At 40.0% G+C, this 25,625-nt stretch overlaps 1 protein-coding gene across 1 annotated transcript in view; it reads right to left on the bottom strand.

Moving 5' to 3' along the window:
* TRPM6 (transient receptor potential cation channel subfamily M member 6) overlaps nucleotides 1-25,625 on the bottom strand; it is a 138,020-nt gene that overhangs the window by 14,178 nt on the left and 98,217 nt on the right. The window contains exons 26-36 of the mRNA XM_070431486.1: nucleotides 22,642-23,756; nucleotides 22,354-22,466; nucleotides 19,469-19,592; nucleotides 16,335-16,426; nucleotides 14,352-14,410; nucleotides 12,035-12,060; nucleotides 8,423-8,473; nucleotides 6,867-6,932; nucleotides 4,811-5,097; nucleotides 4,222-4,304; nucleotides 3,335-3,540 (exon numbers count right to left, since the gene is read on the bottom strand). Of these exons, the coding sequence (XP_070287587.1) occupies nucleotides 3,335-3,540; nucleotides 4,222-4,304; nucleotides 4,811-5,097; nucleotides 6,867-6,932; nucleotides 8,423-8,473; nucleotides 12,035-12,060; nucleotides 14,352-14,410; nucleotides 16,335-16,426; nucleotides 19,469-19,592; nucleotides 22,354-22,466; nucleotides 22,642-23,756 (2,222 nt within the window). The remainder of the gene's footprint in view (nucleotides 1-3,334; nucleotides 3,541-4,221; nucleotides 4,305-4,810; nucleotides 5,098-6,866; nucleotides 6,933-8,422; nucleotides 8,474-12,034; nucleotides 12,061-14,351; nucleotides 14,411-16,334; nucleotides 16,427-19,468; nucleotides 19,593-22,353; nucleotides 22,467-22,641; nucleotides 23,757-25,625) is intronic.

Here is a 25,625-nt window from a genome sequence, read left to right as displayed (position 1 = left end):
AAGGCAAATTTTAACATCAGTGCCAATCCTACCCACATAGTCTCCTAGATATTTGAAAACATGGGAGAAAATAAGATATTTTCATATTTTAAAATCCCAATGATATGTCTTTACCAGCTTTAATAGAGTAAATGCCCGTTTATAAGGTAATATGCAGCATGCCCTCATGAGAAACCCAGAAACGTACATTCTGATCCCAACCACCTTGGGATACATCAGCGAACCTCTACATCTGTGGAAAGAAGTTACCATCTTTGTAGCAGCAGAATTTCATGATGATGATGTTGATGCTAATGTGGACTTATTCCAGAAACTGCTTTGTTAAATTAAAAGAAAAAAAAAGATCTAATATCTCCAAAAGTTCTTTGAAGAATACAATGAGCTTTTTAAAAAATGTTCCGGACAACTGTAATTTGAAATGCAATTGTATTTCATTCCCATTGCAGGGAAAGAAAACTTGGATTTCAAGTGTAATGATGATGATTCAGGCCCTCACATGTAGGATTTTTAAATGGAAAGAGAAGAGACGACTACAGTATAATTACATGACTGGAAATCGATCAAGCCTCTCCTTAGAATTCAGCTTCCTGGTCTGGGGCGGCAGCTCCCGGGTTAATGATTGGCCATCCCTTGGAAGGAAGTAGGGGGGAGGGGGGAATAATCTGCCATAGTGTTCCTCGTTTCTTCTTTCCCTCGAAGCAATAATAGGAAGGCACAGCAAGCTGACCGGGGCTTCACAAGCATGTTAAACTCACCGCTAGGTCTCTCTGCAATACCACTGGGACCACACCACTAAGGACAGACTATTCACAACTGAAGATTCACTTCCATTTTAAAGAGCACATGGAGATCAATACTAACACAACAACAACACTTACAGAGGGCTTACTGTGTGTCAGGAACTTACCTCATTTCAACCCCTTAACAGTCCTATGAGTTAAGTGCATATTATTTTCTTCAATTACAAATGAAGAAGTTGGGACTCAAAGTGGTACCCCTCTGGTCACGCAGCTGGTTTGTAGGAAAGCCAGGAGTCAGATACCAGCACTGAATGACTCCAAGCTCCTCCTAACTGCTGCCATTGGCCTCTCCATCTCCATTCCCCACCACCCAGATGATGCACATCATCTCTCCAATGACTGGAAATACTCATCAACTCAACTAAACCCAAAACCATTATGATAGTTTAAGAAAACATTATGTTCTTCCCATTTTCCCTTTCCAACTAGAGCAAAATAAGTACTTAGTAAATGTTAGCTAGTAGTATAGGTACTATAACTGCTTATAATTAGTTTTAGGATTTGTGTTCTTCCATGAGTTCAGGCAGAACCAATTGGCCAAAACTCTCCAGTAAGTATCTCAATTTCTTCACATTCAATCTATGATGTCCTCTCTTCCCTTCTTTGAAGGTCAGTGTTTTGACATAGTTTATTTGGAGTGGCCTGTTTCTGCAATTCACATAATTGCCCAGTAAAAGAATAAAGTTAATTCCCTTCTCCCCCCCGACACGACCAATGAGACATTTGTTCTGTTTAATGTCACTGTGGATTACTAAGAGACATAAAAATCCCCAAACATAAACATCATTAAACAAAAGCCTATTCAAGTGGAATACAAAACACACTAAAGAGTCATCATTAATTCCTTAAAGTTTTTCTTTGGTTGTTTTTTTTGTTTGTTTGTTTCTTTTCTTTTTTTCTTTTTAAACCACTCCACCCAAAACTCAAAGCACAGACACTTAAGTGCAGATGAAAAACATCATCCTCTCCCAAACATGAGCTACCAAAGCAGATGCCTTGGGGATGAGCATGCTGGGCTTACATGGATCATGGATTTGCTGGTTTAAAAGATGAATCATCTTGACTGTTTTAACTTTGTTTATACTGCTTCCTAAAATATTGTGTTTGAGGGTTAGAAATATAACCTGTGAACAGCATAGATCTGAAAGAACAGGACTTATGTGTAGTTTAAAAAGTAGATACACACCCTTGGGCACATGGCACAATTTTAATCAAAATGGCTTTGCAGTCTTACTAGACATTGCTCACAATGCCCAGGATTGCCCATTTTAACTGTCCCCAGTCTCCAAGACTGGCTTTCAGCACAGAATCCCAGGACTGAACAGGTGGGAAAGTGAGAGAACAAGAAATAGGCCCAATCTGCTTAAATGAACCATAGCACGATTAAGGATAGAACAGATGTGTAGCTAGCGATGGACATTACGTTGAATAAAGCACTTTTGATATTTCTAAAAAAAAAAAAAAAGGATAGAATAGATGGTCAAAACAGCTTAAGTCTGCATCCTGGCTCCCCCATTAAGTAGCTGTGCAACCTTGGGCAAGTTATTTAGACTGCCTGTGCTTAAATTCCCCATAATATCTACCTTGAGGTACTGCTTCTGGGATTAAATGAGATAACTTCTATGAATGTTCCTGATCTAAATCCCTTATTTAAAACCAAAGCCCCAGTCAGTGAGCCAAGGGATTAAACTTTGACCTTAATTCATATTTCGTCCTGTCCCTGCAAGGAAAGCCTGCTCGAGACTCTCTGTTTCGTGCTGCAGGATTATAGGTCACGTGTGAGGTGTTGATAGTGGGAGATGCGCTGATCAAAAGCTTCTTTCCATTCAATAAGAGTGCCTTACGCCTCCTCAGACTGAGTCTGTACTTTCGTGACTGTCATATCAAGGCACACAGCAAAGAGAGCAAGCTAATTTATAAATTGCTAAAGCAATGAGCTCAAAATCATGAAAAATGCAGGGAAATTAAACTTTCCTGTGTGTATAAACGCATACCTAAGTGTTCTAGTGAATATAAGTCCACGATAAAGCCATAAACCTGGAAAATTTAGTGCAAAAGTCAATCTCCCTTTAGATCAAAGTTTTAGCTGTTTATGTTAGGCAACTAATCATCAGCACATATTTTTCCCTAGATCTCGGTGGGAATCAACATAGTAAGTGCTCGTGATCATCACTGTGCAATGTCTGAAATAAATGGCCCCACCTCCCTTCAAACTAAATAGAACAATTTCATTCATTACCCATCCCGGATCTTACAAGATCTCTTAGGACACCTGTCTGGTTATTGCCACTTGGAAAAGTTTCACATATAATAAATAAAATCAGAAAAAATAATCATCTTTCAGTTTTCAAATTAAAAAAAAAAAAAAGGAATGCCATGGAATATCTCCATTGAAAGACCTTCACCATGGCTTTGAGTAAAGAAAGAGCTGAGGTCAAATGTAGGTAACCATGACACGGAGAAAGCAATCCCTAGTCAGTGTTTCCTGAACTTGGCCTCATGCTTGTTGTATGAAGTTCTAGGCTACCAATCACCTTGCAAATCTAAAACCAGCAGTTCTCCCCGAGTATACTCATAGGTCCAGTGAGAGAAAGCCAGCATCAGCTCCTCCAAGGTGTTGCTGGGGGCAATTTCATCGCCGTTGTTGTTGTTGTACTTCTGGAACTCCCCCATCATGTACTTCTCAATGGTGAACCATTGGTTGGCGGAATAGCAATAGATTAAGAAAACTTCCAGGAACCTACGAGGAGGCAGCAAAGGTGGGACTTACATTACTGAACAGTCAGCAGCAGGAGAGATTACCTAACTCTGATCTGATGCAGGTCCTTTTCTATGGAATGCAAAGATTGAGGGGTTTCCCACCTCTCTTTCTTTCAGGAAATGTCCCAACTCCTTTATGAATACTAAACTCAACTTTCCCCTACCATGTGCTATAATGTTCCTTATAAATTAAGCAATAAAATTTGGCTATAAGTCCTCAGCACTGAATTATGATCTGTCTTGCTAAATGAATGCAAGTGTATGGAGACACGCAAGTGAACATAATAACGGTTCATTCTTTACAAGTTTTTAATTTCTATAAGATGTTATTGGAAAAAACTATGCTTAAAACAGAAATGTTTTTTGGCCATAATGTTCCCGGACATTAGCAACTACACCGGGATCTGCCTGCTTCACCTAGATAGGTCAGTCCTGGCCTCTGCGTGAACTTCTCACCTCCATTCACACAAGTTCAATGATTTCTGCACCCCTGGGATGGCTAGTTCTCTTTTACCAGTCTCCAGAACTCTGGAAAGAAGAGCCCAACAATGAAGTCTTGGAGAACTTCTCCGTGGGCCTTGTACTTCTCAGAAGAGGCTGAGAAGAATTGACAGAAATTCCTACTCAACATGAAGGGCCAGGGTGCCAATTATTTCCTCACCTTGGTGAATAGGGAATGGTTTGTGGTTTCACTTGGTTGAAGGTATAGATTAGTTTTTGAGCAGCTCTTTGTTGTTGAATTTCCTACAAAATAGAGAACATTCATCAAAATATTGGTTTACTATCACATGCCTACTAATGATCACAGAATTACTAGAGGCAAGTGTAATTTTCAGCCTTATTCAACTCCTATCACTCCCCACTCCCAAAGCAAAAGCGCTACAAAACAAAAGTAACAAAATACCACCACCTCCAAGAAAGAATAGGCTGCCCAGTCGGTGTGGTTCAATGGTTGAGTGTCAACCTATGAACCAGGAGGTGACAGTTCAATTCCTGGTCAGGGTACATGCCCAGGTTGCAGGCTCCATTCCCAGTAGGGGGCGTGCAGGAGGCAGCCAATCAATGATTCTCTGTCAACATTGATGTTTCTAGCTCTCTCCCCCTTTTCTTTTCCTCTCTGAAATCAATAAAAATATATTAAAAACAAAACAAAACTAGGCTATCTTTTGGGTTGAAGATAACAGCCTTTGAAGTGTAGCCAGAACTCCTTTCTTTGGCCGGTCCATCTGGACTCTGGGTGTCTGACTTACCCTGAGGCAGAGGTGCAGCACAGTGCTCTCCTGGAAGATTTTTTGCCATGTCTGCACAACCTCAGGAAGGAAGGACTTCACAATGAAAACCTGCCCCGGCTTGAGAACGTCATCCTCAGACCAGGTGCTGATGACTCTCATGGCTTTGCGGAGGCCGCCGTCCATCTCCTCTCGGGACAATACCTGGATCATTGCAGTCCTCCCGCGCTTGGACCAGGAGGACATGCTTTTATCGAGATTCAAAGGGGAACTCTCCTCCAGCCTGTAGACAGTTACTTCTTCCCCGGCTGCAAAGAGAAGCGTAGGTGAGGCATTCAGTGAGATCTCAGGTCTGTGATAGGAAGGACATCCTAAAGATCAATTCAGAATCAGTTCGGGTTCCCAAATGACCAGAGGAGAATAGAATTGCACCTATACAGGAACTGCTAGAAAATAAAGACATGGGTTTGGCCATGCTGTTATGTTATTTATTATCCAGTAAAGAAGGAGAGGGGGAGAAGGGACAAAGCATCGGATGCTACACAACAATGAAGTTGTTCTCATTATAGACTATATATAGCTGGACAAAATCAAAGTAGTTAAGACAAATACTTCTAAAGAGATAGTTTAACCCCATGTTTTTCATTATCATCCCCCTTATAAACATTATTAGACATTTTTTCTAATTGCCCCTCCCATGACATTTTAATACCAAAGATATACTGTATACCTGTGCTTTATACATAAAAAGAAAAGGATGGCTTTGCTCTCTTGGGGGTGATATCATCCCTGTTGAGAATGCAGTCTAACCCAGCTGAGTTAGACAGAGTCAAGGTCATACCCCAAAGACACTCCCTCCTACCTTTGTTACTTGAAGCCTTACTTCCTTTATCAGTAAAGTGGGAGTGAATGTAGCACTCACCTCTTTGGGTTATAAAGATTAACTATGTTAACCTGTCTAATGTAAGCTAGAACCTCGGATACAAACTCAATCCCACTTAAAAAAAAATTTAGACACAAAATGCTCTTTAACTGCTATATAGCTTCCACTTTCAGGCTGATGAACAGGCAACCAGTCCTACCCAGTCTAAATCCCATCTCACTGTAATATTTAGTGCTTCATAACAGAAGTAACATATTCTATACACAACTTCTGCCCAGCCTGTTTCATTTTCTCCTTTCACCTCTGCCTCAAATGGCTTTGTGTGTGTGTGTGTGTGTGTGTGTGTGTGTGTGAACACTGTAACTAGTTTACCAAGAAAGGAATCTATTTGCTCATTCTTGCACTAAACTAACTAAAAAATATGTCTAGTAAATGCTTAGTAACATATTTTCAGTTATTTATTCTTAGTGCCCAGATAAGTGCCCCTTGAATATCTCTCTGGAGTTCGAAATACCGAGAGGATTTAGAACAGAGTTACTGGGTTGCAAAGCCAGTCGTGAAGCCAAGGGGAAGGAGAAGGCCTCTGCACCCACAATCAGAAGCCGCAGGGGGACTGTGAGGAGAATCGGCAGCCAGGACAGTGTGGGGACCCTTGTTGTATTGTCGATTGGCCGGACAGAGAAACTCTGGTAGCCTTGGCCAACGTGAGCTTGTTTTTCTTTACTGCTCCAGCCTTTAAAAATGATGTTTGCTCTCTGAGCTAAGAGCAATTAGTCTCCACAAAATAAAAGAAATACAAAACAATATACGAAGCATTTCTCTTCAGATGCCAGTCAGCTTTTACTGTATTGACATGTATCGCTTTCTTCCATGTTTATTACACATGGTTCGTTGGTTCTTTTCTTCCCTGCTTGCTTCCAGCCTGAAATCAGTTGAGTGCCAGGTGCCACACTGCTGCTTTTTTCCCAACTGCTGCTCATTAGAGGTCCCATCCCCATGGTATTAGATTTGGATCCTAAATGCCAGCCAGTGGTTAACAAGAGTTTGCATTTTAGAAAATTAATCTCACTAAACTACAACCATTGGCAAAACAAACTTTTCAACTGAAGCGATGCACGTGGTTTCCCCTTTGCTTTACTCGTATATTATGCCTCTGCCCTTGGCATAGCCTCAAGAAGGTAGCAGCGCACTCACCAAACAGTTGGATGGGTGTAAATGGGATGGTCTGAGAAAGCCTCATTAAATTGTTCCTTTCAATGGCTGCAAACAAAGACAAGAGTGACTGTTTTTACTATGCATCGGTGGGCTGAATCCACAGCGAGCCTCCACACATCAATATATGCATATAATACCAAAATGTTTCATTTCAAAGACCCCTAATATTTACTTATATCGAAAATATTATATAGTACTGAAAGTATGCCTTAAACAGGATATCCCCATCTTAGGAACAGATGATATGATTTTATATAACATGGTCTGTGGTAGGGCTATTACCTCCACTCTCCTGAACACCAAATCACATACTAGTTCAGACATATACGAAACTTCCTTTTAAAGCGCATTTTAATCTGCGGTCTTCATTCCTTGCTTTTTCTTTTCTGGAGCAAATCTAATGCACAGTGGACTGTGGGGACATCTACTGTTGGCTTTGCACAGTTCACCTTCTTTTCCCAGAGAGAGCTGGAGACCAATTTTAATTAGAAGCAAGTGATCTGCATTTTCCTGTTAAGAGCCGTATCCTAACAGATCAGAGTCGATAGGAGTTACCAGTACAGTATTCCTCACCAGAGACTTTCTTAAGTTGACAACTAGTCAAAATGATGGCCTACAGCTGAGCTGGAAGACCCAGTTATAAGGCCTGGAATGTGGAGTCTGGAATCCATCAAAGCACTATTCACCAAGTAGGAGAATTCGGGATAAGGGAGTCTAGTACTGGACCCCAAACATAAAACCTTGATATAACAATAATAATGGTAATTATCACACCATTACACTCTTATTCATGTACCGAGCTTTAGACTGTGTGAAAAGCTTGCCCATTATTATCTCACCGAGTGCTGCAAGCAATGATGCCCCAAAGACCAGCCAATGGCACAAGTCCTATTGATTGTTAACACTGCTTTACATTTTAGTGTTTCCCTCTTAATTCTCAACTAGCCCACTGGCAGATTTTTCCCCAGGAAGGTCAAGTACAATGATTCCCACTTTAAAAGACAACTGAAGCACTGTGAGGTTATGTTGCTTAAGAGAGTCAAGAGCCTTGACCCTTACTTAATAACATCCTTGTAAGGTGTCTTTGTTGAACTTACTCTGTGGCATTGGCATTTATTCAGTGGTTACGTTCACTGAGGGCCCAGTGAAGGTACAAAACCCTCCCTCAAAGAGCTAGTCTCAGGCCTGTCTCTTTCCTAATCCAAAATTTGGAGAACTCTGCCTCTGGGCTGGCTTTGAGCTTACAAGGAATTTGTCAATCTCAAGGTCATCTTTCCCCTTCACAATATGTGCTTGCCAATACAAAAAAATATATATTATTTTTCAAAAATTTTTTTAAAATCCAAATTCTCTTAAATCTTGTTTTCCCAAGTCAATGGCAAGGTAAGAAATCTAAATGTTCTTCTCATCAGAGTGAACAACTCTTTGAGTTGGGAACCATATTGATGCTACAAATTCGTCAACGTTTCTGTGCACAAATGCAGAACCACAGATGTTTAGCTCAGTTGACATGCGGCAGTGCATGTGCATCCTACCTGAATAATGATGGTGAGGCTCTTGAGGGCTTTTTAAGGAGGCTGAGATTTCTGAAATTATAGAGAAGATTGGCATTTTAATTACTTGGCTGGAGATAAATACATGCTCCTGAATATATTGCCTTCAAAGTTATTATTGAACAAGTTAATCAGAATGGCTTCTCAGTATTCGAAAAAGATTGCCTAATACCCTTTAACCACATTATTGTGCATGGTATCCTGACAGCTTCCAATCATCAATTCAATATCTCCAAACATATTTATATAGGGAATTGAAGAAAGACAGGTAATATTAGCCTCAAAGATCTATTTCCTCTGAACCAATTATACCTCTGGGTTGCAGAAGGCACTCAGCTGCCCATCACACTTCACGACATCCCAGAAGCACAATTCTCTGAGCTCCCTACCAAGATGCAGTACCCATATAAAGACATTATTAATATCAAGTTATTAGCAGACTACTTCCATGACCTAAAATGACAACAAAATGATGAAACACATTAAGAGGTATAAGCAGAAACAAAGGAGTGGGTGGAGAATATGACGCCAGGGATCTGTTTGGTTACAGAAGGACTGTGTGCTGGGAACATCTCCTGCAGGTTTAACTGGTTCTCTATTATGTGCTCAAGTCCTAAATTACAAGCCTCCAGAGAAATCCTTCGCAACAGTTTTGCCATTTCATAAAATCAAAATTAAAGTGGAGAACTTCAGTCTCATGGTGATAACTGCTTTATACCTAGTAGAGTATGCAACATAATGAGCACAATTTCATAGATCTCTCCGGCTCCCTGTTGCTGGATAAGGAAAGGAACAAAAATCCCTTCCTTTGGGGGTGCTTGGTAAAAAGTAGGATCAGCAGAAAAGTCTCTTCTTTTCTGATCTCATGTAATAATAATAATAGCATTCAGTTCCCACTGCATGTAATGCTAGATGTGACAGATGTGAATAAGATGTCTCTCTCACCCTAGAGAAAAGCAAATATGAAATAGTGGGAAAGAAAGACATGTGAAACACAATCACAATACAGTTTGCTAAGTTATATAATAGAGGTATATACAGAAGCTTATGGAAACTTCATAGACAAATAATATGAAATAGTTTAAAGAGTATGGGCATCTAAGTCTGGTAAAGCTAAGTTTCAATCCTGGATTCACCACTGAAGGAGCTATGAGATCTTGATTCAGTACATATTTTTGAACACCTACTATGTACCAAACACTGGTCTATGCTCAAGAGAAATTATATTCATGAACACAGATGAAGACTTGGGCTACATTCTAGTAAAGGGAAGTAGAAAATAAATAAACAAGTAAATATACAATCTATATAGTGTATTACATATATATCAAGTTAAAAGGGTTAGAAAGTATGGGGGATAGGGAGTTTACTATTTTTCACAGGGTGGCTAGGCTCGACCTCTTTGATAAGGTGAAATCTGAACACAGACCTAAAGGAAGAGAGGGGGAGAGTCATGGATAAATGAAAAGCATTCCAGGCAGAGGTAACAAACAGCAAGTGACAACGCCCCGAGGCCCAGACCATCCTTGCTGTGTCAAGGAAGAGAAGTGTGGCCCCAGTGGACTATGCTGAGAGGAAATGAGGTTGGAGAGTTGGAAGAGGAGGAGCAGATCAATAGGCCCTTGTAGACTGGTTTTTGCTTTTAAAGAGTAAGAGAAAACACCATTTCAACGAAAGAGTGACTCAACGGGACTTGCAGTTTAGAGGGGTTATTCTGGCTGTCTCTGGAAACAGACAGAGAGCAGTAGTTTGGAGGCCATCCTGTAAACCAGGGAAGAGATGGAGAGTGCTATGTGGAGGTAGCAAAGTGATCAGCTTCTTTGAAGGACTTATTGATGGGTTAGACATGGAGATGTGAGAAAATGGGAGATAAGGACAAGAGTTTGGCCTCAGCAACCAGATGGATGGAGTTACTATTTCCTCAGATGGAGGAGAAGACAGGTGGAACATTTTGTTTGCAGCACCTTCTAGACACCAGGTGGAGGTGTTAATAGGTGGGTGGTCATATTCTGCATGGCAGAAATATTGAATGAACGGGCTCATGAACATGAGCCTGGAAACTGGGACTGGAACCAGGCTGTCAAGATCATAAGAAAGACTAAGCAATTTGCAGCCTACCCTGTAGGAGGTAAAGGAAAGCATAGCAGCGAAGATTTATGGCTCAGAAAGATAATTCCAGTAGGAATGTGGGCCAGTTTAAAGGGAGAGAAAACAACCACGATACTAGCACAATATCAAGGGGGACAAAATAAAGTACACGATTTTTATTTAGGAAAATAAATGTTGGAGGCTTGAAGGCAGGAGCAGTGGGGGAGAGCAAAACAGACAGCTTCGACAGATGGAGGTGGAGGTAACAGAGTTAGAAGACAGCATTGAAAGCTAAGAGCAGTGGTGTGGAAGGGCACAGTAAATGACTGAGGTTTCCAGCTTTGGTGAAGGAAGAGGAGGCTATCAGAGAACCAAAAGTCAGTCAACAAAGACAACAAAGAAATAGAAGAACAGCCAGGGAAGAGTAGCCTCAAGGAAACTTAGGAGATGGCTAAAATGGTCAACATAAATGCCACTGTTTTGATGAGGACTAAAAAGAGATCATGTGGCTTAGCAGTTAGCATTGGATAGCAGTAGAGTGGTGGGGTCAGACACCATGGGCTGAAGAGCAAATGTTAATACTGTTTCAACCCATTTGGAGGGGAGGAAAAGGAGTGGCAGCTTGAAAGCTATGTAAAATCAAGGACGTGATCATTTTCTTCTTTTGTATAGAAAATGGCTTAAATTTGTTTGTAGGTAGAGGAGAAGGAATCGACTGTAAAGGGGGCACTGAAAACTCAATAATAGAGTGAAACAAGACCAGAGAAGAGAAAGATACCCAATCTGCATCAAGGGGTCAAGAATATGGAAAAGAGCTCACAGAGTGTGGTGAAGTTTAAAGTTAGCTACTGAGAGTGGCTTTACCAGGGAGTTGTCTCACACGACGGCCCTACTTAGCCAGCTGGGTAAGAGTCCTACTGAAAAAAATGTAGGAAAAGGTATCCCCTTATAATCTTATGAATAGTTCTTTTTTTTTTTTTTTTTAAATATATTTTGTCGATTTTTTACAGAGAGGAAGGGAGAGAGATAGAGAGCTAGAAACATCGATGAGAGAGAAACATCGACCAGCTGCCTCCTGCACATCCCCCACTGTGGATGTGCCCGCAACCCAGGCACATGCCCTTGACCGGAATCGAACCTGGGACCCCTCAGTCCGCAGGCCGACGCTCCATCCACTGAGCCAAACCGGTTTCGGCCTTATGAATAGTTCTTAATGAGTAACATGTAAAAAAGTAACAGTGGTTGAACAGTCTAAATGAGCTCAGTGCTTATACCCTCACTCACAGAGAAAACTAGAAAATCACAGTTAAAAACAGGTGATCCAAAACTAGAATCAGTCCTGGTATACCTGGAGAAAGACATTCAACTTCCTATTTTTATGCTGAATTTTCTACTTTGCATATTAGACAAGTCATAGATAGTATTTCAAGAACTACAAAAATCTCAACAGAAGAGTGAACCTTATCACTGATAAGACAAAAAAAATATTTAAATACAAAAACTTACTGCCAACTCCATTTGAACTTCTCAACCTGTTGAAAAATTAAAGTTGTTTAGACAATGCTTTACATTTTTCAGTGATCAAAGGAAGGAGAAGTATGTGAAACAGTAACAATACAGAGTCTATACATATATATATGTACTAGAGGCCTGGTGCATGAAATTCGTTCACACAGGGGGGGGTCCCTCAGCCCGGCCTGTGCTCTCTTGCAGTCCGGGAGCCCTCGGGGGATTTCCGACTAATGGCCTACTAAGTCATCAATTGGACATCCTTAGCACTGCCACGGAGGCGGGAGAGACTCCCACCACCGCCACTGTGATCGCTAGCCATGAGCCCGGCTTCTGGCTGAGCAGTGCTCCCCCTGTGAAGCATACTGACCACCAGGGGGCAGCTCCTGCGTTGAGCATCTGCTCCCTGGTGGTCAGTGCGTGTCATAGCAACCAGTTGTTCTACCATCGTGCTGAAACCAGCTCTCCGACATCCCCAAGGGGTCCCAGATTGCAAAAGGGTGCAGGCCAGGCCGAGGTACCCCACCAGTGCATGATTGGGCCCGGGGAGGGAAGCGGGAGATTGGCCAGCTGAGGAGGGACAGCGGGATGGCTCCAGGGCATGTACGGCCTGTCTCGCTCAGTCCCAATTGGCTAGACCCCAGCAGCAAGCTAACCTTCCAGTCAGAGAGTCTGCCCCCTGGTGGTCAGTGCACATCATAGCGACTGGTCAACTAGTTAACTGTCTGCCTCCTAATGGTCAGTGCACATCATAGCAAGCAGTTGAGTATCTTTAGCATATCATTAGCATATTACGCTTTGGTTGGTTGAATGGCCAATCAGATGACCGGACACTTAGCATATTAGGCTTTTATTATATAGGATGTATGTGTGTATATATTTCATTGACAGAAAAGTATCAGTTACCTTTGACCCCTATCTTTATCAACCAAGAAATAGTTCAAATATGCATGTAATTCATCTACTATGTAGGACCTAAGCTAACTGAAAAGCAGTTGTTGGTTTTTGGTTTTAATTAGCTATGATCACACAACATATATAAGATTAACTGTGTTTGTGTTGTTCTGGATCATTGAACTAAAGGGTCCCTGAACTATGCAAAGCAGATGCCTACAAATGAGTCTGTGAATATCTCCAGACAAACCTACAAATCAGTTTCATTAGCCCACGTGGCCCCTAAATGTTCACAGGCTGAAATTAGCTTTAAATTGTTACTTGCCCTGCTCAAGTGCACAAGTGGCCATGGGCAAGTCTGAGTAAATGCATTTAAAGAATATCTCCAGTATGTAAAGTCCTTGGGGGGAAAAGTACAATTACAATTATTGTTTAATTTCATGCTGCAATAACCCACTACTCTGCATGTGCACAAACTATTGAACCTTTGGGAGAAGAAAGTCACGTGTGCTTTACGTCTAGAGGCCGGCTTGCACACAGACCTTGATAAAAGCTCTAGCAGAAAAGGTAATCTCTGATGGAGCTGACTACAACCTGAAAGTCACATCCCACCTGCTTGGTAGCAGCTGGCCCTTTGTAGAATAGATGGTTTTAAATTCTGCTTCTGTGGCTGTATGGATAGTGAATTTGATGATATAACTGGAAAAGTCCAGAAAACACTACAAATAAAATAGAATCATCTTTGCTCGTTTCATTTTAAAATTTTATTTCTCTGACTACTAATAAAATTCCAGGATTCTCAAGTCAACAACCAGGTGTCTATCACTTTCTCCCCTCCGTCCCCCTTCCCCCCCACCACCCCCAGCCTCGCCGATCTTCCTTTCTCTCCATCTCCATATTTTTCAAATTTGCTGCCCTGACAAACACTTAAGATGTTAATGAGAAGCCAAAAATAAAAAAGATCAACCTCATAAACAAAAAAGAAAAAATGTTTAAACAAGAATTATTTTTAAAACTAAAGAAAAAAAACATAATCAGGTTTTAGTCTCAGTCTTTTTCTTTAGGCAAGACAGCATCATTTCAACTCTTTAATGCAAATCCCACAATCTTATCTATCAGAAAAGATGTGGTACTCATTATTCCATGTGTGCTTTTTGACATGGAAAAGACAAATGGTTAATTTGCTGTAGTACCAGGTGCTACATTATCATCTTAAAAGGCACCGAGATGAGATCTTGTTGCCAGAAATGGAAAAACATGGAGAATAAATGATTTTAATTTGTTGCTATCAAAAAAATACTGTCATTGGACAAACACTATTTTTCTCCTTTTCTGACCAAATTAAGCCTGTGTTCCCAATCCTATTAAAAATAAAAACAGAAGCCAAAGATGCTAAAGACAGACATTTAGAAATACTCACAGGGAGTTCCTGTTGAGGTTGGTGCTCCAGGAATTCCACAAAGAGTTTTTACTCAGATCCTGAGCAGAAGGGAAAGGTTATTACATGTTTACCCAACATTTTCCCACCCCACGCTTCCAGTAACATGCTTGCAAAACACAATCCTTGCAAAGTACAATCCTTCTCCCCTTCCTATAACTCATTATTTCTCTTTTACTTAACATACTAGACCTAGGCTAGAAAGATGCATAATGTTAGCACAAAATATGAGTAACTCAATCTGCTGATGGACTTTAACAGAATGAAATTATTTTTATGGTGACAGCAAAGAGAAAATGTAATATATAAAGGTTTTTACAAAAATGAGAGTGAAGCCCAGCTGGTGTGGGGTCAGTGATTGACTGTCAACCTATAAACCGTGTGGTCACAGTTCGATTCCCTATCAGGGCACATGCCAGGGCTGCAAACTCGATCCCCAGTAAGGGACGAGCAGGAGGTAGCTGACCAATGATTCTCTCTCATCACTGATGTTTCTATCTCTCTCTCCCTCTCCTTTCCTCTCTGAAATCAATAAAAATATATTTTAAAAGAAACTAATATTATTTTTAAAAGAGAAATGAGAGCAAACATATAAAATCAAGAAGAAATAAAGGTCAACATTGACAGGAAACATCAAACATTACATCATGTCCTATCATTAGTAGACTTTTGTTTCAGTTGATTATTTAGAATAACCTTACCCTGAAATCAGCTCATTCTTTTTCCTATTTAGATTCAACTATTATTTCTCGAAATTTAGGACACTCCAGCCATTACTCTAGGCATTTCCATTGGTGTTATTTTTGTCATCCACTATCAATAATCTCCTAAGAGATTAGCCCCATTTTAGAGATTCAGCTCCTGAAGCTCAAAGGTTAACGGAGGAATACCTATAGCTTTGGAACCTAGGAAGTGGCCGAACCAGGACTGGACAGGGCAGACAGATCCCTGCCTCCAATTACCTTCAAGCAATATTACATTTTACTATCAAAACCTTTCACAGCCTGGCCGTGGCTCAGTGGTTGAGCGTCTACCTATGAACCAGGAGGTCACGGTTGGATTCCTGGTCAGGGCACATGGCTAGGTTGCGGGCTCCATCCCCAGTGTGGGGCGTGCAGGAGGCAGCCAACCAATCATTCTCTCTCATCATTGATGTTTCTATCTCTCTCTCCCTCTCCCTTCCTCTCTGAAATCAATAAAAATATACCTAAAAATAAAACCTTTCACGGGTTACAGTCCTTCAAGAACATCTCAGGCTGTTAGTTTACATTCAGACAGGTAATGTGTACATAGCTCCCACATTAAAGATAATATGCAAACCAAGCTAAAATTAGATTTCTTGGGTTCGCTAACTAGATCACACTTCCCACATGGGAAGGAAAGCAGGCACATGTTTATGGATGGTAAAGAAAACAGACCACAGATGAGGAGAGCCTCAGTGTTGGAGAAACACTGAGGGCCCTTTACCCTGCAATGCCCAAATCCCCTCCAACACATCTGCAAAGAGGTTTCCTCAGCCTGAATGACTAACCACACACAGTGAGGAACCTAGGACTTCCAGAAATAAACCATTCCATCCTTGGAAAGCTCCACTTGCTAAAAGTTCCTCCTCGAATTGGGCTGAACTTTGTCTCCCCGTAGCTTCTCTATATTGATTCTAGCTGTACCTGGTAAAGGCGTATTGAAAAGAGTTCCAAAAATTCCCAAGTTCTTTCTCTTTCATGCCAAAAATGCACAGGCTAAATTACTTCAAATGCATTAACAGGCAAATTACATAAAGAAGAACAAGCAAAGCCTAAAATGTGGGGGCGGGAGAAAAAAAACTGAGCAAATATTCAAAGCAAAGATTTCAGTGTAATACACAGAAGCCAATGAAGGGACACAAAGATAAAACAGACACACAGTCAAGGAGTCATGTTGTGTGCATCAATGTTTTCTTACAAAGTATCACGTGAGAGGTTTTACCTCCGGAGACTGCTTTACATAATCACTGACTTGTGCAGCATGCCGCTCCATTCCTTTGGTTTTCGTTTTCTGGTATATGTTAGGTTCTAGACCTTGTTAAAAAGAAGGAAAAATTAGAGAATACATGAAAATGTGTTGCTTTCAAATAGAAAAATCTGAACAGAGTGCATTCATCTAAATGTGAATACAGCTTTTTTTCTCTTTTGAGCAAGTTTTAGAAAGATTCTTTTGTCCTTATTTTTCTCAAGTGGTTGAAAGCTATATATCCTATTTCTATACTTTAATAGTTACCTTGACTTTTATTTATAACATTTATACTTATCTCTCAAGTCAAAAATTAAATTAGCCATAACCTGTCCTATAAAACATGCCTTCTGTATATTTTTTACACTCACCTTCCCCTGCACCCTACCATCCAGGCTTTATCTAAAATATGTGAAATTTTAGTTCCAAATTGTTGGGAATCCTTCCTTAACCCTTTGCACTCCGAACCATTCTGGACATTGGCTACCAGCTACTCGACGCTACTTTGCGGCGGAAACGTGCATTTACAGACCCTCGTATTATTTAGTATAATTTTGGAACCAAGTAACGTATTATAATGATATTGGACTTATATGAATTGGGTGACATCGAGGAATGTATATTTGCAAAAAAAACAATATTTTATTGTTTATAATTTTGTACAGTATAAGTTTTGTAACACTCCCCAACATGCATTGCAGGCTGATTAGTGCATGTTTGACAGTAATAAGTGGTTTGACGCCTGCCATCAGGTGTTTTCCTGTTAGAACACACAGTGTAGTCCTGTTTTCTTTGTCCCACATCGGGAATATGTAGTTTATTGTTTAATCCGACACAAAACCCGCTGACATTTCTTGTATATATCTTAGTAATTTTACGATATTTTGATTTAATTTCTTGTGCCATTTCAAGATAAAACTTCAGGGAAACATGCATGTCTCAAAAAGTTGCGTTGAAATAACTCAATTCCCCGTAATCACTAATAAACTGCAATGTCCCCTGAGAGGGGACATCCGAGTGATATGCTAGAATTCCGATGTCCCCTGAGAGGGGACAGCGGAGTGCAAAGGGTTAACAACTGTATCAAGCATCATAGTGAGCTATGTAAAAAAAAAAAAAAAAATGCCAGCAAATGGATTTAATTTTTAGACTTTTCTTTAAAAAGATGATGAGAATTAGTAGTAGTAGTATTTATACCTGATACCTACACAGTCCATGGCATATAGCGGTTGGATTAAATCTGAGCATAATACTTATTAAAGTCCCTGATTAAACATAGGAAGTTAATAGTTGTATTTTTTTTCTAATGATTTTGTGCTGAAAAAAATAAGTATATAACCACACTAAGTGAGGAACCTAGGACTTCCAGAAATAAACCATTCCATCCTTGGTTTGGATACAAAAAAAATCTATTAGAAAAATCACAAAATTTCATATATAATACATTCATCAAAATATTAAATTATGATAATTATGGTTGCAATTATAACAGAGTATTACAATTTAAATAAAATACCTATAGGAAAAGCTAAAAAGTATACTTTTTCTTTTCATTGTTAATTTCCTCAGAACTTTTATTTAAAGAGAGCTAACTGACAGGGCACCTCCCCACCCTCAAACTTATTTATTTTTAAATTATTTTTAAATTAACTCAATTTGGGCAGGTTCCAAAAAAAAAAGAAGCTTCTCAACTCACAATGTGCTTCAAATCACTATGTTGTATACCTAAAACTAATACAATGATATATGTCAATTATATTTCAATTTAAAAAAGAACTTAAATTAAATAAGGATGATATATAATAACCTAAATATCAGCTAACTGATTAAAATATGTAATAGATACTAAATATACATTAATAAATAAAATGAATACATTTAATAATTAGCCCTAGAATCATATCTTTAGGTATGAGATTTGATTTATTCAAAATTATGGGCTCTAATAAGCTGTGTGATTTAAGGCAAGATAATTAAGCTCTCAAGCCATGTCTGTAAATTGAGGTTGTTCTGAATAATTTAATTTCTAATGTCTCTTTCCACTTAGAGCCTCTTGATTCACAGTGATTTAACAGATAATTGAGTATTTTTTAAAATATAAATCAGAGTTTCTCAACTTTGACACTGACATTTTGGACCAGATAATTCCTTGTTGGGGGTGGGGCTGCCCATTGTAGGATGTTTAGCAGCATCCCTGGCCACTACCCCTCAGTTGAAAACCATCCTATATAATAAAAGGCTAATATGCAAATTGTCCCCTCAACCAGGAGTTCAACTGGGAGTTCAACCAGGAGGGGCGGGGCCGGCCTGCCAACTGCCCATAGCCCCTCCCCACGGCCAGCCCGAATTTGTGCACCAGGCCTCTAGTCAACTATAAAAGCAAGCTTAAAGATGCTTTAAAGAAGCATAATAACATAGATTTCAATACAATGTCCATTTGTACCTTAAGTTTGGTATTTCAAATAATGTTAAATCTTCCTGAGTTCCTACTCACATAGTCCCTTCTATTTAAAAATTAGTAAATTCTCCTGTTATCTAATGCAAGAAGTTCAAAGTTCTGATCACTGCTCTCAATTCTGTTCATAGTCTGTCCTTATCTTACCTATCTAGGTTTATTTCACATTCTATGCCTGGATCATAGTCTTCATTCCTAGCTGGCTGACCCATATTTTATCCTCACACACACTATGCTTATTAAACTCAAGGGATACTTGCCCACGGAATGAACATTATTTGTGGGAAGTTGTAAATAACCAAGTACAACTCAATCCATTGAGCTCTGAGTAAGTGTCCAAATCAATGTCACATGAGCCTTAAGACTATAAAATTAGAAAACCTCCCCCCACAAATCAGACTAAATGAACACTGAATAAAACAACTATCTAAATCCTAATTTTTATTTTCTAGATTCATTAAACACATAGAAATATTGTTCCTTTCATAAAAATTAAAAACAGAAAAGAGCTATTTTCCCAAAAAGGGCGTTACCACCCTTTCATTCCCTCATCTCCACTTAAAAGAACATCAGGGGCCACCCGTGGTCTATAGATCATAGCTTGAGGGGACTCTACCAGAGGTTTGGGGATCCAAGAGTGCAGACTGTTACATACTTAACTGACTAAACTTGGACACTGTCAGCCAGTTCCTGTTGCACTCCTCTTCTTTGGAGATGTTACTTTCTCCTGGCTCTGAATTTGACTGGTCACCTTGAAAACAGGCATCAATTGTTATGACCTGGAGAGAAAGATACTCATTGGAACACAGTGATATTAATCTGAAAACATTGAGTCACATTAACAGAGGGACCCTGGTGAAGTGCCTGGTTGTTAACATTGGCTGCACATTAGAATAACCAGGAAGCTCTGCGCTCCCATCACTCATGCTGACAGTCCACGAGCGTCAGGTAACTCTCCTAATTGCAATCACGAATGAGAACCAGGGTGGGAAGCAGGGCTTCTCAAATGTAAGTGTGCATCAGAATCGCCCAGGACTGTGTTAAACCACAGATCACTGGGTCCCGCCCCCTGGAACTGTGATTCAATGGGTCTGGGGGAGGGAAAATGTGAATCTCTAGTAAGCTTCCATGCTGCTAGGAGACCACAGTTTGAGAACCACTGGGATAGAGGAAAAATACACAAACAAACAAGGCTGGGATCCAAAAGAACTTGTGTTGAAATTCTAGCTCTGCCACTTAGAAACTACATTAACTTGGGCAAATTACTTAATGTCTATGAGCCCCAACCCCTTTACCATTAAAATAATAGGTAGCCAATAGTAATGGTGCTCTACGTATTTCCCCAAGGGCAGAGAAGAAATGGAGAAAACTGATAAACTACAAAGCAATAAGAAAATGCATGTTATTAGTACTTGAACTCAGTTTAAATTCCTCATTGAAATATGGCCACTTTTAACTATTTCAAAAAATAAACCTACTTAAATTCTTATGTCATGGGATTTCAGCAACTCATGGAATTTTCCCAGAGTCTTCTTAGCAAGTCAATCTCTCCCACAAAAAGGTAATTTCACATCATTTTCTCAATATGTATATCTTTGCTTCTGATTCTCATTCCCAAAAGAACAGAAGTGCTTTAAAAAATGCATCAAGCCCTAGCTGGTTTGGCTCAGTGGCTAGTGCATCGACCTGCAGATTGAAGGGTCTCAGGTTCGACTCTGGTCAAGGGCAGGTACCTCAGTTTCAGGTTCCTCCCAGCCCGGGTCCTGGTCAGGGCTCATGCAGGAGGCAACCAATAGATGTGTTTCACTCACATCAATATTTCTCTCTGTCTTTCCCTCTCTCTTTCACTCTTCTAAAAATCAATAAAAAAAATATCCTTGGGTGAGAATTTTAAAAAATGCATCAAAATCACAGGGATATAAAGTACACATAAGGAATACAGTCAATAATATTTTAAAAACTATGTATGGTGCCCAGTGGGTACTGGACATATTAGGGGGAAATATATGATTGTCTAACCACTATGCGGTACACCTGAAACAAATACAAAATAATATTGAATGTAAACTGTAATTGAAAATAAAATTTTAAAAAATAAAAGTTATACATAATACTTAAAATGCATTGAGATTGTTGTTTTTAAAATATATATAGAATAGAAAAGTAAAGCGAGACATTAAAACCATGAAAGGTGAAGTCCTATAGAATAGCTAACTCAGATCTAAGGCTTCCAAACAATAAATAAGAAGATTCACTAAATGAAAATAAAGAATTTGTAGGATAGCTAAAACACTTATTGTAGGGAATTTTATAGCATTAACTGTCTATATTAGAAAAGAAGAAAGTCTCAAATCAATAACCAAACTTTCTCCCTTAACAAACTACAAAAAAAAAGAGCAAATTAAACCCAAAGTAAACAGAACAGAGGAAATAATAAAGAGCAGAAATCAATGAACTGGAACCCAGAAAAAAATCAGTGAAAGTAAGAATTGGTTATTTAAAAAGATCAATAAAACATAATCTCTAGCCAAACTGACAAAAAAAAGAAGACTCAAATTTAAAATATCAGGAATGAGACAAGTGATCTCACTACAGATCCCATTGACAATAAAGGATAATAATATTATTAACACTTTATGCCAATAAATTCAACAACTTAGGTGAAATGGACAGATTCCTTGAAAGATACAAAGTAAATCTTACAACTTACTAACAATCCAACTTTTTAAATGGACAAAAGATTTGAACAAGCATGTCACCAAAAAAATATATGGGTGGCCACTAAGCCCAGGAAAAGATACCTAGCGCTACATCACTATGGGATGCAGATGAAAACCACTATTAGATACACACCCACTGATAAAGCTAAAATTGAAAGGACTGAGCACCCTAAGGATAGGTGAGGATGTGGATTACAGGGATGCTCATAAAGTATTACTCAGACGGGTAGGAATGTAAAATGATGCTACCACTTTAGAAAGCAGTTTGGGAGTATCTTCTACAACAACTGCTTACCATATGACTCTGACATTCCACTCCTAAATGTTTACTGGAGAGAAATTGAGTCATATATCTTCACAAAGATTTGTGTGCGAATGTTCCCAACAGCTTTGTATGGAACAGCCAAAAACTAAACATGAGACAAATGTCCTTCAACATGTGAGCTAATGAATTGTGGCACACCCACTCTAATGACTCTTACATTTATATCTTCACGGTGTTATTTTGTGTGTGTGACGCTTTAGACCAGCGGTTCTCAACCTGTGTGTCGAGACCCCTTTGGGGGTCGAATGACCCTTTCACAGGGATCGTCTAAGACCATCAGAAAACACATATATAATTACATATTGTTTTTGTGATTAATCACTATGCTTTAATTATGTTCAATTTGTAACAATGCAACTGGGGGTCACCACAACATGAGGAACTGTATTAAAGGGCCGCGGCATTAGGAAGGTTGAGAACCACTGCTTTAGACAAAAGAGAAAACAAGCTAAGATTGGCTGCTATCTCAGTGCCAAAAACATACAAGGCACTTACGGGCACCTGGAGTCCCTGTGTTTTCTTCTTTTTCTTTGACGACCTCCTATCCTTGGTTAGCATTTTTGCTTTGATCCATGCTGACTGTCCCATCTCTGAAGATCTTGAACAACCTGTGAGGGAAACAGTTTACACGACAAAGTTTAAGATGGTATAGGAACTATTTTGTTTTACTGGAAGGATCAGAGAATGGAGAGAATGAGAATGCAGCCAAAAGTTGTAAACTTTTTAAAAATAGTAGCAATGCAAAGAATTTATACTTTTCTTTTTTAAGTGTTTACATCTTACTTGTAACCTTACAGGCCTTCAGTTTCTCCTCCTTGTGTATTCTCAAACTCTGACTCCGAAAGAGGGGCCTGTCTCTGCGGAGAGGATTGATCCAAAGGGATGTGTTTGGCTGGAGTCTTGGCCCCACCTCTGAGCAATCACTAGGCTGGGCCCATCCTGCTGAGGTATTAGGGAGGGATCTGCCCCAGATCTGCCTCTGGCATTGTCCACTCTCGTTAGCGTTACTGTTACAAGTGGAGGTCAGCCAGGTTTGCCGTTTTTTATTGATGCTGAACACACCAGTTTCATCACCTTCCGAAAATGCCCAGTTCACATATCCACCTCCAGTTTGCACGCTCTCAGCTTGGGAAGGGAAGGTCATTTTCAAAGTGGTTAGAACTTTCTCTCCCCTGCCTTGTCTGGCTGGTATTTGCACGATTGGCTCATATGTATGCTCCTTGTGTTCAGCCACTGAGCTCTGGGCTGAGACAACTGGGGTCTGCCAAGTCAGATGAACAGGGACTCCATTCTGGGTAACCTGCTCAGGTGCCAGCACACCTGTACCCACTTCCACAGGTGATCTGGACAGAAGCAAGTCAGTTTCTGCAGAAAAAGGAACTTGCTTTAGATGAGAAGGGACCAGAAGAAAGTGGCCATGCTTTGGGTGGGCTTGCCTGTCAAGGCAAGAAGCAAGTATACTATTTCCCGTTTCTTGCTCTTCCTGGTCATTTCTTTTATTTGAAGTCTCTCTGTGACGGTCTGCAGTCTCAACAAGGGGTCCCCTCTGCACTCTTGGGGGATGCTGGCCTCTGGCCAGGCTCCGCAGCAAAGAAGGAGGCATGCTGTAATACTGGTATTTCTTCTCCCCAGACATCTCCATGCTGCCTAGAACCTCTGCACAGATGACATTGCTCCAGCTGTGGGGAAGTTTTCTGCAAGCAGGAAGCTTTCTGTTGGCCAGGAGGGCTTCATCCTCTTGTAAAGTGTCAACCGCAGAAAGGACATTTAGGGTGTCCACTGTCAGGGCAGAGAGGTCCTGCAGGTGTCCCACCTGGCTGTCCAAAGACAGTAAGGAGTCCTTTATAAAAGACACCTTTTCATTCATTTCTTTCAGTTGGAAGTACATCTCCGTAACCCTAATGGTGAAGGGAGGGAGAAAGCCAATAAACACATTAAGCCAATGGGAATTTGCCTTATTCTCTTCGTGTCCTTCTTCCACCCTTAGTAGCTCCTCAGCCTAGGCCAGTGGTCGGCAAACTCATTAGTCAACAGAGCCAAATATCAACAGTACAACGATTGAAATTTCTTTTGAGAGCCAAATTTTTTCAACTTAAACTATATAAGTAGGCACACTGTTATTAACTTAATTAGGGTACTCCTAAGGCTTAGGAAGAGCCACACTCAAGGGGCCAAAGAGCCGCATGTGGCTCGAGGGCCGCAGTTTGCCGACCACGGGCTAGGCTGCTTCCCAAAGTTAGGTGTGTCTTCTGCCACCTTCCATCTCCAATATATAGTCTCATTCCAGAGGATCTCACCCACTCCTATAGTTCCCCCTGTCACCCCAATACAGAAAAATTACAAATCTACATTGGTCATTACTTCTAATATTTCAGAACCATATGTCCAGCTTCCTGTTAGTTATCCCTTCAATCATCTCACCAATCAGCCCATTCGAAATAATTTATATATTTGTTAATTTATATGACAAACATTTGGATATCTCCTATTGCCAAGCACTATGCTATTTTGGTAAGGAAAGGATATCCTGAGGAAGAAACCAGGATAATAGAAATAGCATCAATAATCAAATATGCAATTAGAAAAAAAATGTTTTATACATCTTAAAAAAAATCCAAATCTATATCTCAAATTGGTTTCCCAGGCTTCAGACAAATCCTACTTTAAGAGACCTATATCAGAGAAAACCTGAGGCAATTTTTAAAAAGTTACTTTGAATACTTAAACCCAGCATCATGATGTCCAGCCACTGATTCATGTCGAAGCCACACAAGACAACTATGCAAGTACAAAAGTAAATTGCAAGTGGAGTCTAATTAAATGTAACAATTGACTTCAGAGAGAGAAAGAGAGAGAGAGAGAGAGAGAGAGAGGGAGAGAGAGGGAGAGAGAGAGAATGAGAATATGTTGGTTAATATTTATCTGTATAGCCCTAACTGGTTTGGCTCAGTGGATAGAGCATCGGCCTGCGGACTGAAGGGTCCCAGGTTCAATTCCAGTCAAGGGCGAGTACCTTGGTTGCGGGCACATCCCCAGTAGGGGGTGTGCAGGAGGGAGCTGATCAATGTTTCTCTCTCATCGATGTTTCTAACTCTCTATCCCTCTCCCTTCCTCTCTGCAAAAAATCAATAAAATATATATATATATATTTATATATATATATATTTCTCTGTATATATCTCTGTGTGGGGATGGGTTTTGTTTTGTGTCCCCCCGAAAGAGAGATGTTGAAGCCCTAACCCCCAGTACTCCCAGAGTGTGACCTTATTTGGAAATAGGGTCTTTACGGAGGTAATCAAGTGAAAATGAGACCATTAGCGTGGGCCCTAAGTCAATATGACCAGGGTCCTTACCAAAAGGAGAAATTTGGACACAGAGGGAAGATGATGTAAAGATACCCAGGGGGAAGACTGCCCTGTGACTGGAATGAAAACCAAACCAAAGACACCAAGGGTTCCCAGCAAACCAGCAGCTAGAGGAGGTAAGGAAGGACTCTCCCTGGAGCCTTCAGAAAAGCATGGCCCTGCCGACATCTTGATTTTTAACCTCCAGAACTGTGAGACAATAAATTTCTGTTCTTGTGAGACTCCCGGTTTTGGGTACTTTGTTATGGCAACCTTTGGAAACGAATATGGTTGTCTAAGCGTAATAAGGAATACCATAAAATTATAAAATGTATCATATTTGGTTACATAAACTGATAGACATAAGAATACAAAATTTTAAAACAAAAAAAAAGTAAGTTAGAAATTATTCTAACAAATATG

Source organism: Myotis yumanensis, unplaced genomic scaffold (genome assembly GCF_028538775.1).
Source record: "Myotis yumanensis isolate MYYU_CA2020_CCGP unplaced genomic scaffold, mMyoYum1.0.hap1 SCAF_12, whole genome shotgun sequence".
Taxonomy (NCBI): domain Eukaryota; kingdom Metazoa; phylum Chordata; class Mammalia; order Chiroptera; family Vespertilionidae; genus Myotis; species Myotis yumanensis.
Note: the sequence above shows the minus strand (reverse complement) of the source record. Positions and strands in the feature narration are given on the sequence as shown.